Raw genomic sequence first — 15546 nt, forward strand, 5'->3', positions numbered from 1 at the left:
CTTGTGCTTGCTAGACAAGCACTTTACCACTTGAGCCATGTCTCCATCCCTTTTGCTTGTAGGGTCTCATGCTTTTACCTGGACTAGCTTTGGACTTGTGACTTTCTCATCCCTGTTTTTGTTTCCCAAGCTGTTCATTGCAGCACTTCACAGCATTCCTTTGACAGGAGGAATTGTCAGCATGCCCAGTCTTATTCTGGGAGGTGGAAGGGGCATTGTTGAATATATTAAGGTCTGTGGTAGAGTATTTGCTGCAAGTGCAATTCCCTGATGTGAGGATGGAAGTGGGGAAGGGAGACAAGGGAGGAATTAAGTAATTGGTCCTGGGAGCTGGAGCTTCATACCTATCTACAATCCTAAAGGAGGCTGAGATCTGAGGAGCATGGTTTAAAAGCAGATGAGGCAGGAAAGTACATGAGACTCTTTCTTTGTCCCCATTTAATTACCCCTAAGCTAGAAGGAGTAAGGGCATGGATGGTACACACCTGCAAGCCTACCATCTTGGGAGGCTGAGATGTAAACACTGTGATTGGAAGCCAGCGTGGGCAGCAGAGTCCTCTAAGTTCTTGCCTCTAATTCATCAAAAAGCTGGGAGCAGAGCTGTGGCTCACATAGTAGTGCACTAGCTGTGAACGATAAAAGCTCAGGGACAAAACCCAGGCCCCAGTTCAAACCCCAGAATACTCTTGAGCTATGACAATGTCATTTGCAGCAACACAAATAGAAGCAGAGATGATTTAGTGGAGTCAGCATCAGAAAGCAAGAAAGAATGGACCTCACAGACTCGTAAGGGCATGGACACAAGGCACGCCATGACATAACTGCATAAGAATTCTGGCTGGGTGTGGTGGCTCATACCTGTAATCTTAGCTACTCAGGAGGCTGAGATCTGAGGATCACTGTTCAAAGCCTGCCAGGGCACAAAGGTCCTGAGATTCTTACCTCCAATTAACCTCTAGAAAATAGGAAGTGGGGCTATAGCTCAAGGGGAGGGACAGTGCCCTTGAGCTGAAGAGCTCAGGGACAGCCCCATGACCCACCAAAAAAAAAAAAGAATTCTGGGATTTGGCCTCCCAGGTGCTGGAATTATAGAAGTTAACCATTATGCCCAGCTTAGTGTGAATTTTCTGTAACAGCAGAATAACCAGGTCACAACCATTTTGTATTTTATGGTTTTGTTACATTTTTCCATGATGTATGTCAAAATAGTAAAGAATAGGGAAGTTATAAAAATAAAAATGATAAATATTTGAGAAACTATAAATTCTCCTTCCTCCTAATCTTCTAATTCTGGAGCTTGAAGTCAGAGCTTTGTGCTGTCATTTGGCTTTTTTCTCTTAAGACTGGCACTCTCCTACTTGAACCACACCTACTTTTTGCTGGTTCATGGGAAATAAGAGTCTCAAGGAGTTTCTGCCCCTCCTGACTTCAAAACATGAGTATCAGATTTCAGTGAGAGGCATAGCCACCATAGCTCATCTTATTCTGCACATATCCAATTACCATGCTATTTGATCCTGTACACAGACAGATAAATAAGTAATGCTCTCACTCTCACACTGCTTGATCTCATTGCAGGACTCCTGACAGACCACTTGACAAGGGTGCTTGAACTATGCAGTCTCATCCGCAGTGACTGACAAAAGAGATAGCATTGTGCACACAGGATACCGAATGGATAATTAGTCATCCTTCTGCAAGTTAAGGTACTCTAGTTTTCTTTCATAGCCCTGCCTCTAGAGGAATGTAAACAGTATACGGTATGTTCAGGAATTTTTATTTCCTCGATGCATATCTTGTCTATTCTGTCCTTCATTGAAAGCAGAGAAGTGAAAGCCTTCTATCTCATTGAATTGCCTAACTTTGGTATACATTCCTCTATAATATTTTTTTTAAAACTCAGAGCCTCATACTTGCTAGGCAAGCATGTGAGTTGCCACCCAGTCCTATTAATTGCTGTAGTCAAGAAAGGCAGCACAAAATTAAATAAATGGAAAGAGAAAGTTGTAGTATTTATCTGTCAAACATTTGCTGGTTTTAGTAAGACTGTACTGCAGTAAAGGAGAAGCGCATTACTAATATACTTTACATGTAACAGTGTAATTTATATTGAAAAAATGGATTTATTGTCAAAGTAGTAAGAAAGAATGGAGAGACTTAGGGTTTGATTTTTATGGGATATTTTGTCACTTTGATTCAGGGAAAAATTGACAAAGTAAACATGACAATGTTATCGTCCTTGCTGAGGCCTTTTGGTTCTTTTTTGTTGGCCCTAGAACTCGAACTTGGCCTGGGTGTTGTCCCTGAGCGCTTTTGCTCAAGGAACTTTGAGCCATCTGGTTTTCTGGTGGTTAATTGGAGATGAGATTCTCAAGGACTTTCTTTCAATGGGCTGGCTTTGAATATCCATCTTCAGGCCTCAAACTTCTGAGTAGGTAGGATGACAGGCATGAGCTGCCATGGACCCAGCAATTCTGTCTTATTTAAATATTTATGACTGGAGTGAGGAGCAATTCAAGCAGCCATTAGAGCCCCTCTGAAGAGATTTGTGATCCAGAGAAACATTTGGGCATTTAGCCTATAACAAAGGCACCTGTGCACCTTGTGTTTATTGCAGTCCTTTTCTCAATAGACAAGTTATGGAAACACCCCAGATGACAGATGGGTCAAAACAATGCATGGCTCACACCTGTAATCCTAGCTATTCAGGAGACTGAAATCTGAGGATCTCAGTTCAAAGCCAGTGTGGGCACTAAAGTCTGTGAGATTCTTAGTTCCAATTAATCACCAGAAAACATGAAAGTGTCTCTGTGGCTCCAAGGGGTAGGGTGGTAGCCTTGAGCTGAAGATCTCAGGGTTAGCACCCAGGCCCAGAGTTCAAGTCCCATGACCAACCCCGCCCTCCCCCATCAACCACACAGGAGACTGAGATCTGAGGATCTTGGTTCAAAGCCAGTTTTTTCAGAGACCTAGCCTTGAGTGAAAAAGCCAAGAAGACCCGAGTTCAAGCCTAACAAATAGTAAATGTATAACACTATGCAGTGAAATTTGTTCATCAGCAAATGCAATTATTTCATTTTACAGGAAAATGGATGGACATGGAAAAATATTGAATGTTTTCTATCATGTCAAAATTTTTTTTGACAGTCTTGGGGCTTGAAATGCCTTGGCACTGTTCTTGAGATCTTTTGCTCAAGGCAAACACTGATCCATAGTGCCACTCCCAGTTTTCAGATAATTAACTGTAGATGACAGACTCACAGACTTTCTTACCCAGCTAGCTTTGAATTGTGATTCTCAGATTTGGGCTTCTTGGTTAACTAGGATTAAAGGTGTGAGCCACCAGTGCCTGGCTTCTTAATGACAGTTGCCCCCCCCCCCTTAGGACAGTTTTAAGCCTAAAACATAAAATGTATAGATAATCTTGGTTTAGTGGCATACACCTATAATCCTAACTACTCAGGGATCTGAGATCTAAGGATCACAGTTCAATGCCAGTAGGAACAACAAAGTCTGTAAGACTCTTATTGCCAATTAACCATCAAAAGGCTAGAATGGGAGCTATGGCTCAAATGGTAGAATGCCAGCCATGAGCACAAAACATTGGGACGAAGCCCAAGCGCCAGGACTGATACAGAAACAAACAGAAAATATGAAAACCCATACAGAATCCATACACACACACACTAACTGAAGGAGTGAGATTTCATGACAACACCTTTTAAACAGTTACATGAATTTCAGGAAGCTGAACAATACGTGGTGGGCTGAAGAGAGGGGGACAAATTTAGAGGAATGGTGCGCTAATGCAGTCATAACAGTGTACATTCATGAAAATAGAGCTGGGAAACAGGCAGCTGGGGGTGAGATAGGAGTAGAGCAGCAAGATCCCTTGCACACATACACAAACCAAATTGAAACCTACTTGTATAACCATTTGAAGATAATAGAAAAACAAAAAAGCACATAGAAGTACCACCGAAGAGACAAGTCTATCCATGCTTTTGTAGTAGAGCATGGAAAAAGGGAAGCCTGGGGTTCAGTGTTATGAAATACTCACTACTTATTGTTCTGGAGGTGTGTGTGTGTGTGTGTCCATGTCCGAATGACCTGGTTGATGCAGAAATGAAGGAAGGATAATTCTTATTAAGTTTTTGTGCTCTAGCTGGGAGTGTGGCCTAGTAGTAGAGTGCTTGCCTAGCATGCACAGAGTCCAAGGTTGGATCCCTGGGTACCACATACACAGACAGAAAAAAGCCAAAAATGGTGCTGTGTCTCAAGTGGTAGAGTGCAATCCTTGAGAAAGCTTAAGGACAGTGTCCAGGCCCTGAAGCCCCAAGACTGGCAAATAAATAAATAAATCTCCTGAATTTTGTAGCTCTGGATTTGATAGTTTGCTAGAATGAGTCAAAGCCCGTCTGAGTGGGAGTTTGGGTAGGATTTTTTTTTTTTATGGGTATTTTGGTATTTTATTTTTTTGAGATGGAAATGCCTCGTGGTCCAAATAGGCCTTAACTTTTCCAGTCCTCCAAGTCTGCTACTATGATTACAGGTCTGTGTTGGTTTATTCTTACCAAGAAATTTGTGAGAAGACAAGGTGACAAAGTAACATTGGATATACCTAGGCGAATAGGACATTAAAGATGGACAACAAGAACTTTTCTTTTTATGCTCTGGGATGGAACTCTACCACTTCAGGTACTGTCACACTTCTGGCTTTTGAGTGGTTAATTTTTGGCTGGATTTGAGCCTCCGATCTTAGCCTCATGAGTAGCTAGGATTACAGATGTGAGCCACCAGTGCCCAGCAAGAATCTTATTTTTACTATATTTGCAAAGTTTCATTGTTTGCTTACAGCTAGAATGGATTGCTTAAAGAATTTTTTCTTTTTTGGTGGGTCATGGCCCTTGAACTCTAGGGCTGAGTATTGTCCTTGGGTGCTTAAGCTCAAGGCTACCACCCTACCCCTTGAGCCACAGCTCCACTTCCTATTCTCTAGTGATTAATTGAAGATGTGTCTCCAATTAATTGAACCGCAATCCTCAGATCTCAGCCTCCTGGGTAGCTAGGATTACAGGCCTGAGCCACTGTGCCCAGCAAGAATTTCTAAGTGAAACCTGAAAGTGATTGCTATTTAAATACATCAGTGATAACCACGTAGGGTCTCTCTTACAGCATCCAGGAATGTGACTGATTCATTATTAACACATCTCATTCCTATTCATCTGTGATTGACAACATAGTTTATCTCTTCGGAAGCGGTTAGCTATAATTTTTTTTTTTTTTTGCCAGTCCTAGACTTGAGCACTGTCCTTGGACTTTCTCAAGGCTAGAGCTCTACCAACTTGAGCCTCAGCATCTCTTCCAGCTTTTTTCTATGTACATGGTACCGAGGAATTGAACCCAGGTCTTCATGCATGTTAGAGTACATTCTACCAAGAGACCAAACTCCCAGCCAGCTATAATTTTTTTTTTAGAGAAGGCAGCATTTGTTTAATTTTTATTTTGTGTTGAACTCAGGGCTTGGGCGCTGTTCTTAAGGTTTTTTTTTTTTGCTCATGACTATTACTCTACCACTTGAGCCATAGTGCCACTTCCAGCTTTCCTTTTTTTTTTTTTAACTAGTTCTGGGGCTTGAACTCGGGGCCTGGGCACTATTATTGAGCATTCTCAAGGCTAGTGCTCTACCACTTGAGCCACAACACCACTTCTGGCTTTCTCTGTGTATGTGGTACTAAGGAGTTGAACCCAGGGCTTTGTGTATGTTTGGCCAGTACTCTACCAATAGGCCACACTCAACCCCTACTTGCAGCTTTTTCTGAGGAGTTTCTTGGAGAAAGACCCTCACAGAATTACCTGCCTCAGCTGGCTTCACATTGAAATCCTTAGATCACAGCCTCCTGAGTAGCAAGATTGTAGGCATGACCCAGTAGCATCTGGCCAAAACATTTTAAATAGATTTAATATTTAATTTTACTATTTCTTGCAGATTTATGACATTCAGAGCACCACAGTGCTCCTCTATCCTACCAGCTATGAATTGGAATACGAAACCTCCATCATACTCAAAAACCCAGTCATCTTTGTTGCATCAGTGGCTAAAGAGCCAAGTCCCAGAGTCTCCCAGTTCTTTGAACTCTCCAAGAAGCACACAGGATTCATGCATGTATTCCAGTAACTCACATGCAGCCTCACAACTGCTGCCAAACACTCAGAAGTATAGAAATCGTCAACTCCTCCCAGCTAATCTGAAGAACAGGACCACTGTGCCCCCACAAACTTCAGTTGATCAAAGAACATATACCAATGTTTCAGGCCCCCAGCCCCCAAATCTTAATTTGCAAATGTCTTCGGGCATTATGAACAGTGTGTGGTTGAACTCACCCATAACAAATCCTCTGCCTTACACGGAGGTAGCTGTGGCTCATCAAACTGACAGGGGGACAAATATGCCCAATGTCCACACCCTTCAGGGTCACCTTGTCCCCATAGAAAGCTATCCAGCACACCTGCAAATGGCTCCTTCAAGTTCTGTAAGAAATTCTGTATCTGCTCAAGGGAATGAGAGACTGAACTCCTCACTGTTGGGTTCTGTATCTGCTCAAGAGAATGAGAGACTGAACTCCTCACTGTTGGGTTCTGTATCTGCTCAAGGGAATGAGAGACTGAACTCCTCACTGTTGGGTTCTGTATCTGCTCAAGGGAATGAGAGACTGAACTCCTCACTGTTGGGTTCTGTATCTGCTCAAGAGAATGAGAGACTGAACTCCTCACTGTTGGGTTCTGTATCTGCTCAAGGGAATGAGAGACTGAACTCCTCACTGTTGGGTTCTGTATCTGTTCAAGGGAATGAGAGACTGAACTCCTCACTGTTGGGTTCTGTATCTGCTCAAGGGAATGAGAGACTGAACTCCTCACTGTTGGGTTCTGTATCTGCTCAAGGGAATGAGAGACTGAACTCCTCACTGTTGGGTTCTGTATCTATGCAAGGGAATGGGAGACTGAATTCACTCTTAGGTTCTATACTTGTCCAAGGGAACGAGAAACTGAATTCCTCACAGCAGTACCTATCTCCTGAGTTGATGTACCCAGACAACAGGCCACTTCCAAAGCAGTACTCCTATTCAACACCACACAGCCTGGCACAAGAGCCTGGAATTCAGAAACCAATCCTTATGCCATCTACATCATTACAAGTTCAAAACAGCCTGCTTCCCACTCCTACACAGACTCTACAGCCAGTGCAGACTGTTGCTGTAGCCACCTGTCAGTATGCTGTGGAGAAAAGATCCCCAGGCCCACCTCCTTCCTACAATTGTCATTACAGAATCCAGCCTTTTCCAAGTGGTCAGCCTGTTAAACAGCTGTCCCCAGTGGATGTTCCCCCGAAACCAGATGTGGGTTTCTATGAAATAGGGAAAGGCTTTTCTCAGCAGTGGCAAAACATTGATGAAAATAGATCAATGCATGAGAAACTGAATACCTGGCCAGTAAATACCAATGTCAAGCCTTTTCAAAATAAGCCAGTTGAATCAGTGGTTAGTTTGCAGACTCTTGCTGCAAGGAATCAAGAGCAAATGAATTCTTCCATCCCAACTTCAGAGCAAATGAATTCTTCCATCCTAACGTCAGGTCCAGTACTGGAATCCACTGTTGTCACAAAGGAAAAACTTGTGCGGGATATTAAATCACTCGTAGAAATGAAAAAGAAGTTTTCAGAACTTGCAAGGAAAATTAAAATTAATCATAATATTTTGAAGACAGCAGGTTGTAGCAAAACTGCAAATACCATGTACACTGGACCAGCTCAGCCTTCTGAATTGTCTGCCCAAGCTGTGCCTGCTAAAAGTGACAGCCACTGTTCCATGGAAGTACTAGCTACATGTCTTTCTCTTTGGCAGAAGTCCCCAGCACAAGTGACAGAAGAAAGCATTTCAAAGCTTTCTATGGAAAATCAGAATGTTGTGCCCACAACAAACAAAACAACTAGAGTCTCAGAGCCACTGAAGGAAGGTCCTGGGAAGAGCCTTTGTTCAGCTGATGGAAAATCTCAGAGCAATATTAGTGGTCCTTCTTCAGAGACCGTTTCGTCATTGGTCACAACCCAGAGCTTTGAGTCCCTAACTATAAACACCACAAAGGGAACAGAACCACAGGTTGCAGTGGTGTCCCCCTTAATTCTTTCACAGGACAAAGCCTTGTCTGTCAAAGTAGTGGCACTGGAATCAAATACAGAGCCACTGTATCCGATTATTAAAGAAGGTAGTATCTGTAGCTTACAAGAAGAACTAGTGCAAAATACAAGAGTACCTCCTGCTTTGCATGTTGATGAGAGTGGCTCAGGAGCAAGTGCAATGAGCAGACGTCCCTCACTAGTTCAGAAGGAAATGGGGTATGATCCAGGTAATGGGAATTCAGAAGACCCACTCAATGCTGATCGGAGCAAGCTTCCTTCACTAGTTCCAAAGGAAAAGCAGAATGAACCAGGTAATGGACATTCAGAAGACCCACCTGGTGCTTATCTGCGAAAACTACTCTCACTAGTTCAGGAGGAAAAGGAGAATGAACCATGTATTGGGAATTCAGAAGATTCACCTAAGGCTGATCCAAGAAAGCAATCTCCAGTGGGTGATCAGGAAACTTTGTGTAAATCAAAGGATAGTACTTCTGTGACTAGTGATACATTACAGATTGGAAGTATTTGTTCTCTTGTTGAAGGTGATATAGCTTATGATTCTCAAATAGCAAACATGTTCAAGTCCTCCCCTGTGAAAAAGATTGAGACTCATGAACCTTCTCTACCCAATCCACAAATATTCAGCGGTGAGCAGCAAAAAGTGCATCATGCCTGTGAAAAGAAAGAACAGTTTATTCATAGTGCAGATAAGCCTCATGAAATAACCAGCCAATCAAAGCCACCACAGTCTCAGGAGCTATCCTCTAAGTGTGGTGAAACAGACAACGTTAAAGGGAAAAATGACTGTAACACTGAAAGAGTAGGCCCAGCTCAGAGTATGTGTCATTCATCTGCTATTCAGCCAAATCCTTGCCCTCAGGAAGCCTCTGCTGATGAAGATCTCACCATGCATGAGAGTACAGATAATACCTCCGTCTTATACCTGCAAGACCAATTATCTGAACTTTTAAGAGAGTTTCCCTATGGCATTGAAGCCATGAGCACACCCAAAGGTTCTGTGATCCGACAAATGACAGCTCAAGTCTCGGACGATCAAAATGGCAGGGAAGTGACTTTTGACCCTAAAGACTCCGCAGACCAAATACAAATTACCATATTAAGCTCAGAACAGATGAAAGAGATATTTCCTGAAGAAGAGGATCAATCTGGTGACATTGGCAAGTTAGTAGAACCGAAGGAAAAGCTTGTAGCCCAAGCAGAGAACCAGCATGCCTCCCCCACACCCGTGGGTGACGAGTTTGAAGGTGACCAAGTACATTGCTGTGCCCTGGGCTGGCTCTCCAAACTTTATGAAGGAGTGCCCCATTGTCAATGCAAACCCACTGAAAATTCCAGTGAACAGAACAATGAGGGGAAAGGGCAGTGTTCACCTTTGAAAACAAGCACCTATAAAGAAGGGCAAAGGACCCCTGATGACGATGTCACTATTGTTGAGTGTATTAGTATCTCAAGCAAGTCAAAAACCCCTCTGACTCAGATGGCCCAGAAAAATCATCTTCCTAAAATACTGGACAGTGGGAAAAAGAGTACATCCCAAATAAAAGAGAAGAGCCCACAGAGGGTAGAAAAAGAATTACCTCATCAGGCTTCCTCCAGGTGTGACAGTGATAACAAAAAACATGCCTCCAAGAGAGGACAGGGAAAGTCGACAAAGATGAGACAAGGTTGCTCTGATCAGTCTTCATCTAAAGGCGACAAGTTAGATCCCTTGCAAAGTCATAAAAAGAGAAAGTGGAAGTTCCACGAGACCACTGTGAGTGCTCTTAGTAAAACAATGACGTGTAAAGAGCCAACTTTGCAAAAGAAACAGCTAAAGAAGGCCATGTCACAAGCCTCACAGCCACAATCACCACAGATAGCTCCAACTGTCGAGCCCCCAGGGAGGACAAATGGTTCTTTGGTGCAATCCAAAGCCTCGTCGAAAAAACTGAAGTTCCGTGCTGGTGGCTCTAAACTAATCTATCTGGAAAAAAGGAAATTAGACCTGGGAACCACACTGGATTCAGAAATAAAGAAGAGGAAAATGGATCACCAACAGCAACCCCAAAAGGTAGAAAATATACCGAAATTAGATAATGCTTTGTCAAACCAGAATGAAAGAGCCAGGGTGAAAGGAAAGTCAGACTCCAATGCCATGTCCTCATCGAAAAGTAGAGTTATCACGATACAGGAGTATCTGAAAAGGAGGAAGCAGAAACAGATGGAGGATAAAGCTTCCAAGAAAGCCTGTGAGGAAAATGTGCCATCTGATCCTCACTCTTCAAGGCCCAGTAAGTGCCCTGAGCAAGAACAGGGCAACAAGAGACCAGATAAGTCTCATGGTGGCAGTCTCTCCAGTGATCCACTCAACGTTTCCACAAGCCAGGATGAAAACGTCAAGGTCCATCATCCCCGTAAAGACTTGAAAACACACATCTCAAGAAATGCGACGGGAAAACTTCCTGGGAAGGAGCCTGACAAAGTATGCCTGGTTAAAAACAGATTGGAAAAGACCTCGAGCAATGGAGGTAAAGCCTTAGGGCCCAGCCAAGGAAAGGAAACGAAAACCTATTTGAACCGCCTGGCCTTCAGCACAGAGGGAGAAAGTATTTGTCTCGCAAAGTTGGGCAGTGTACCACCGAAGCACCATAAAGACACACAGAATCAGGAATCCAAACCAAAGACCTTTAATGAAACGCCTAATATGCTGGAGTTTAAATTAGGCCCAGATGTGCTGTTAAAGAATCCAACCTCTGCTGAGGAGCTCAGAGACTTACAGGCCTGCCCTAGGAATGCGCAGGCCCCGGTCCAAGGTCCGGTATGATTTTCTTTGTGGCAGTGTTGTTCCCAGTGCTGGGTGGTATTAGAGAGGTGCACTGGCATCTGCTGTTGCCTGGGTGGCCTAGAACATCCTGAATCTGTTACTTAGTACACACTTTGCTTGAACAGTGTTATCTTCTGCATTGGTCACATCCGGTACTGTTTTATATAGATTAGAAGAGGAAATTTTCAGTTTTGAAATTGGGTGCTGGTGGCGCACACCTGTGATCCTAGCTAATCAGGAGGCTGAGATCTGAGGATCATGGTGCCGAATCATCCAGGCAGCAACGTAAATCTAAGGGATTTTATCTCCCATTAATTAGCTAAAATCGAGAAGTGGACCTGTGGCTCAACACCACCCTTGATTGAAAATTCTAAGCAGTAGTGCCCGTGCCCTGAGGTCAGTCCTAGTGCTGACACAGGAGAGGAAAACAAAAGTAAAAAAGGCCTTGAGACCTCAGGACTGACACAAAGGAAAGGAAAACAAAAGAAAATCAAAACTTCTAAGACTTAATACTTCTCTGGTACCTGGAAGGCTACCTCAAAAAAACATTTCCTGTGAGAAACCGGAGAAGCATTTAGTATAAACATTTTACTGAAATTCTTGGTTTTATTCATTTTCCTTTAGGCTTGTAAATTCAAAGCAGCCCTGTAAGTTTGAAATTGGGTTTCAAATATTGGCAGAGGCATAGCAGCAGGAAGGCTGTAGACCACTGTAAATAGTAAATGCATCTTTAAAGCCAGAACCACAAGCCAGCCACCATGAGTCATACCTGTAATCCTAGGTGCTTAGAAGGCTGAGATCTGAGGATTACAGGACCGGGAACTCAGCCCAGGCATTCTAGAGTCTTCTCATCTCCCAGCTCACCAGCTAAAAACCAGAAGTAGTGTGGAGCGCCAGCCTTTGTAGAAGGTGTTTCATTAGGAAAGTCCACAAGACTACTCTCCAGTTAGCTTCCAGAAAGCTGGACGTGGAACTGTGGCTTCAGTGAATGAGCACTAGCCTTCGGTAAAAGCTCAGGGACAGTGCCTGTTCCCTGAGTTTAAGCCCTTTGACTGGCACCAGAAACAACCACACATGCCCAGAACTGACAATAAAGTGAACAAGCCAGAATGACAAAGTACTATATCGCTTATTTATAGACTTCTCATGGAATCCGCATGGTTGTCATTATGGTAGTATTAAGGTAACACTTGAGGGTTGTGTTATATAGAATATATTGTGGCTGGGTGCTGATGACTGAAACCTATAATTGTAGAGCCTCTCAGAAGGCTAAGTTCTAAGAATAATGGTTTGAGGCCAAAAGCCCATGTATGAAGCAGTGACTTAATTGCAGTGATAGTCCTGAGTAAGAAGACTAAGGAATAGTTCTCAAGGCCTAAAGTTCAGGATACAGTAGCACCGCCAGGTAAACAATATATGCATATGTATTTTACCTATAAGAATATGCATATAACTATAATGTATACTGAATATACAAGTGTCCATATGTAGGTGTGTGTGTGTGTGTGCACAGTTATACGTGCTGTATATATTTGTATGCACACATGTTTGTGGTGAAATACTCAACTGGGAAACTGGAAGGGTTTACAGGAAAATGTGATTTTCTTGTATTTTCTAGGATACAGGAAACTATCGTAGCCAGGAAGATGTATTGGTTTTAAAAGTGGTTGGTTTTAGTAGACTTGCATTGGGTCCTCAGAGTCTGAGCTCCTGTTGTACATGGTGCGGCTGTATTGCAGAAGCAGTGGGAGGAGCTTTGTCTCACTTGCTGAGATGGTCTAGCGTTACAGCCCTAAAGAGAAGCAGTATTACATAATGAGAAGATAAACCTGTAAAACAGTTCTCTTTTAGTTTTTGTGCTAGTGCTGAGACTTGAACCCACAGCCTCCTCTCTTTCTCTTTTTAATTGTGTTTTATCGTCAGTGATCTATAGAGGGATTACAGTTACATCAGGTAGTGGGTACAGCCTCTTCTTTCTGAGCAAGGGTGACCCTGTACCTCTTAGGCCACATATCCACTTTATTATTTCCAGGCCCTTTTTAAAAATGCCATTTCTTGGGCCAGGAGTTTGGTCTAGTTGGTAGTGTGCTTGCGTAGCATACACAAGGACTTAGGTTCGATTCCTCCATACCACATTCTTAGGAAAAGCTGGAAGCCGTTTCTGTGGCTCAAGTGGTAGAGTTCTAGCCTGGAGAAAGCCCAAGAACTGCTCAGTCCCTGAGTTCAAGCCCCAAGCCTGGCTAAAAAAAAAAAAAAAATACATATTACACTATATACACTGATGCATTGTATGTTAGTGTCTTCTAAAATATATTTTAGGCTTGTAACCATTGTAATGCTAAAAGAAATTAAGGGCAATATCTAGGGATCTAAAAATTAATATTTAAACAATTTCAGGGATAAAAAGTACAAAAGAAGACTGGTTACAATGTGGAGGAATAAAGAAAAGCGTGGAGGAAAGCAATCAAGAGATAGGTAAAGTTAACCATTTGTGCTTAATTTTTTTTTTTTCTTTATGGTAGTACTAAGGTTCACACTCAGGGCCTACCACTGAAACCATATCTCCAGTCCTATTTTTTTTTAAATTTATTATAAAGGTGTTTTACAAGGGTACAGTTATATGTTAGGTAATGAGTACATTTCATTTTGGGTAATGTCACCCCTTCCCTCTCTCCCAGTCCTAATTTTTTTAACCAGTTTGTCTTCAGGTGACTTGGATATGATATTGTAGTGTATGATTTTATGCATGTTTTCAATCCTTTGGTGTTTGTATGTATGCTTGTTAAGGGATTATTTTATTTTCTCTGCCGTATCATGGACCATGGTGGATCATGTTATTTTCCTTTAAAGATGAGAACATTAGCTCAGTGCTTATGATTTACACCTGTAATCCTGGCTACTCAGGAGGCTGAGATGTGCGAATTGTAGTTCATAGCCAGCCTTGGCAAGAAAGCCCATGAGTCTTTTAACTCCCTATTCAGCAAAAAGCCAGATGTAGAGCTGTGGCTCAAGTGGTAAAATGCTAACCACAGTCCCTAGACCTGTAGTTCAAGCCCCAATACCAACGCATACACAAAATCAAGAATGTGATCCCCATCATAGCTAGAGGTCTTGCAGGTTTGCCTTACGTTTCCTCCTTCATAGATATTTTCAAGTCTTCTGACCTCACAGAGTTTTGTGTGTATGTGTGTGTCCCGGTACTTGAACTCAAGGCCTGGTGCTCTCTTGGCTTTTTCACTCAGCTAGCAATCTACCACTTCACCCACAATTCCACTTCCAGTTGCTAGCTTGGATTACAGGCATAAGCCACCAGTGCTGCCATTTAATTCTGATTGGTTATGTCTTCATAGCATGTAATGTGAACCTCTGTCTTCTTAGACAATGCTAAGCCCAAAACGTGCAAGAGAAGCTGCAGTACAGATGGATGTGAGACAGGGGAAAACCCAGCGAAAAGTTCATCCAAGGCTGTGTTTCAAACCTACAAGCAGATGTACCTGGAAAAGAGAAGCAAGAGCCTGGGGGACAGTCGGTGAAATGATCTGGACACATCTGGATTTGGCTGACATTTTCCCTTTGGAATCTTGTGGCTGGACAATAGCTCTTAGGATATTCACAATGAAAAAAAACTAAGCAGAGAGTTCAGTGAACGCTTAGGACATGTGCTTCATTGAGAACTGCTGCAGTAGGCTAGGAGTTTGGCCTAGTGGTGGAGTGCTTGCCTAGCATGCATGAAGACCAGGGTTTAATTCCTCAGTACCACATACATAGAAAAAGCCAGAAGTGGTGCTGCCGCTCAAGTGGTAGAGCACTAGCCTTCAGAAAACCAAAGGACAGTGCTCAGACCCTGATTTCAAGCCCCAAGACTGGCAAAAAAAAACAACAACAAACTGCTGCAGTAAAATGGCACAACTGTCAAACATGAAGATATTTATCAAGGCAAGCCATAAGGTACTTGACCTTGCACACATCTGAGCTGTGCTCAGCCTTTGTTTCTTTATGAAGATGGCTCATACAGTGTTGTTTCCAAATGCTGTCAGGCCTAAGAACACCCCTGGGACATTGAAGACTTGTTTATTTAACTAGGACTGTAAATGTATTTTTGTTAATAAGCTACACTAGCAAAATTTATTTTTCTGCAGTACCCACTGTAAATGTCAGAGTATGTATATAAAGTATTTTATGCCAACTTGTAGAGGAGTTTTTTGTTTATTGTTTTGTTTATTTTTGGTCCCAGAAATCTTGTTTTTATATTTGGTCAACCCAATTTTTTGGATGATCCCTTAACATTACTTTTCATACTTGAAAAATAAACATTTATTTTTTAGACAAATTATTCTTGGAGTTTTGTGGTACCATTTCTTTCTGATTTCTTGTAAAAGAATACACTTTTGAAAAGTTCTGAGAATGGAAATTCTACTTGAGCTGTTGTAGGCATTTCATATTCAAGTGAGGCAATTTACTAGATGCAGGAAAATACTAGAACTCACAGAAGACAAGATAGAGCCCATTAACAACTTCCAGGTTTTGTTGGGTTTGTTTTGTTTTG

At 42.4% G+C, this 15546-nt stretch overlaps 1 protein-coding gene across 4 annotated transcripts; it reads left to right on the forward strand.

Annotated features, from left to right (window-relative positions):
- Positions 1-1483: 1483 nt before the first annotated feature.
- Resf1 (retroelement silencing factor 1) lies at positions 1484-15333 on the forward strand. 4 transcript variants are annotated; one of them, XM_090319413.1, is made up of 5 exons: positions 1484-1706; positions 4553-4698; positions 5990-10989; positions 13398-13475; positions 14379-15333. In XM_090319413.1, exons 2-5 carry the CDS (start codon positions 4679-4681, stop codon positions 14531-14533), a joined length of 5253 nt encoding a protein of 1750 aa, XP_090175539.1. In that variant the 5' UTR covers positions 1484-1706; positions 4553-4678; the 3' UTR covers positions 14534-15333. The 4 variants fall into 4 exon arrangements, with proteins under 4 accessions (XP_090175539.1, XP_090175560.1, XP_090175549.1 ...); XM_090319434.1 differs by lacking the exon at positions 13398-13475; XM_090319423.1 differs by lacking the exon at positions 4553-4698.
- Positions 15334-15546: the final 213 nt, after the last annotated feature.

This window comes from Megascapheus bottae, chromosome 2, assembly GCF_031878675.1.
Source record: "Megascapheus bottae isolate mThoBot1 chromosome 2, mThoBot2.hap1, whole genome shotgun sequence".
In the NCBI taxonomy this organism is placed as follows: Eukaryota; Metazoa; Chordata; class Mammalia; order Rodentia; family Geomyidae; genus Megascapheus; species Megascapheus bottae.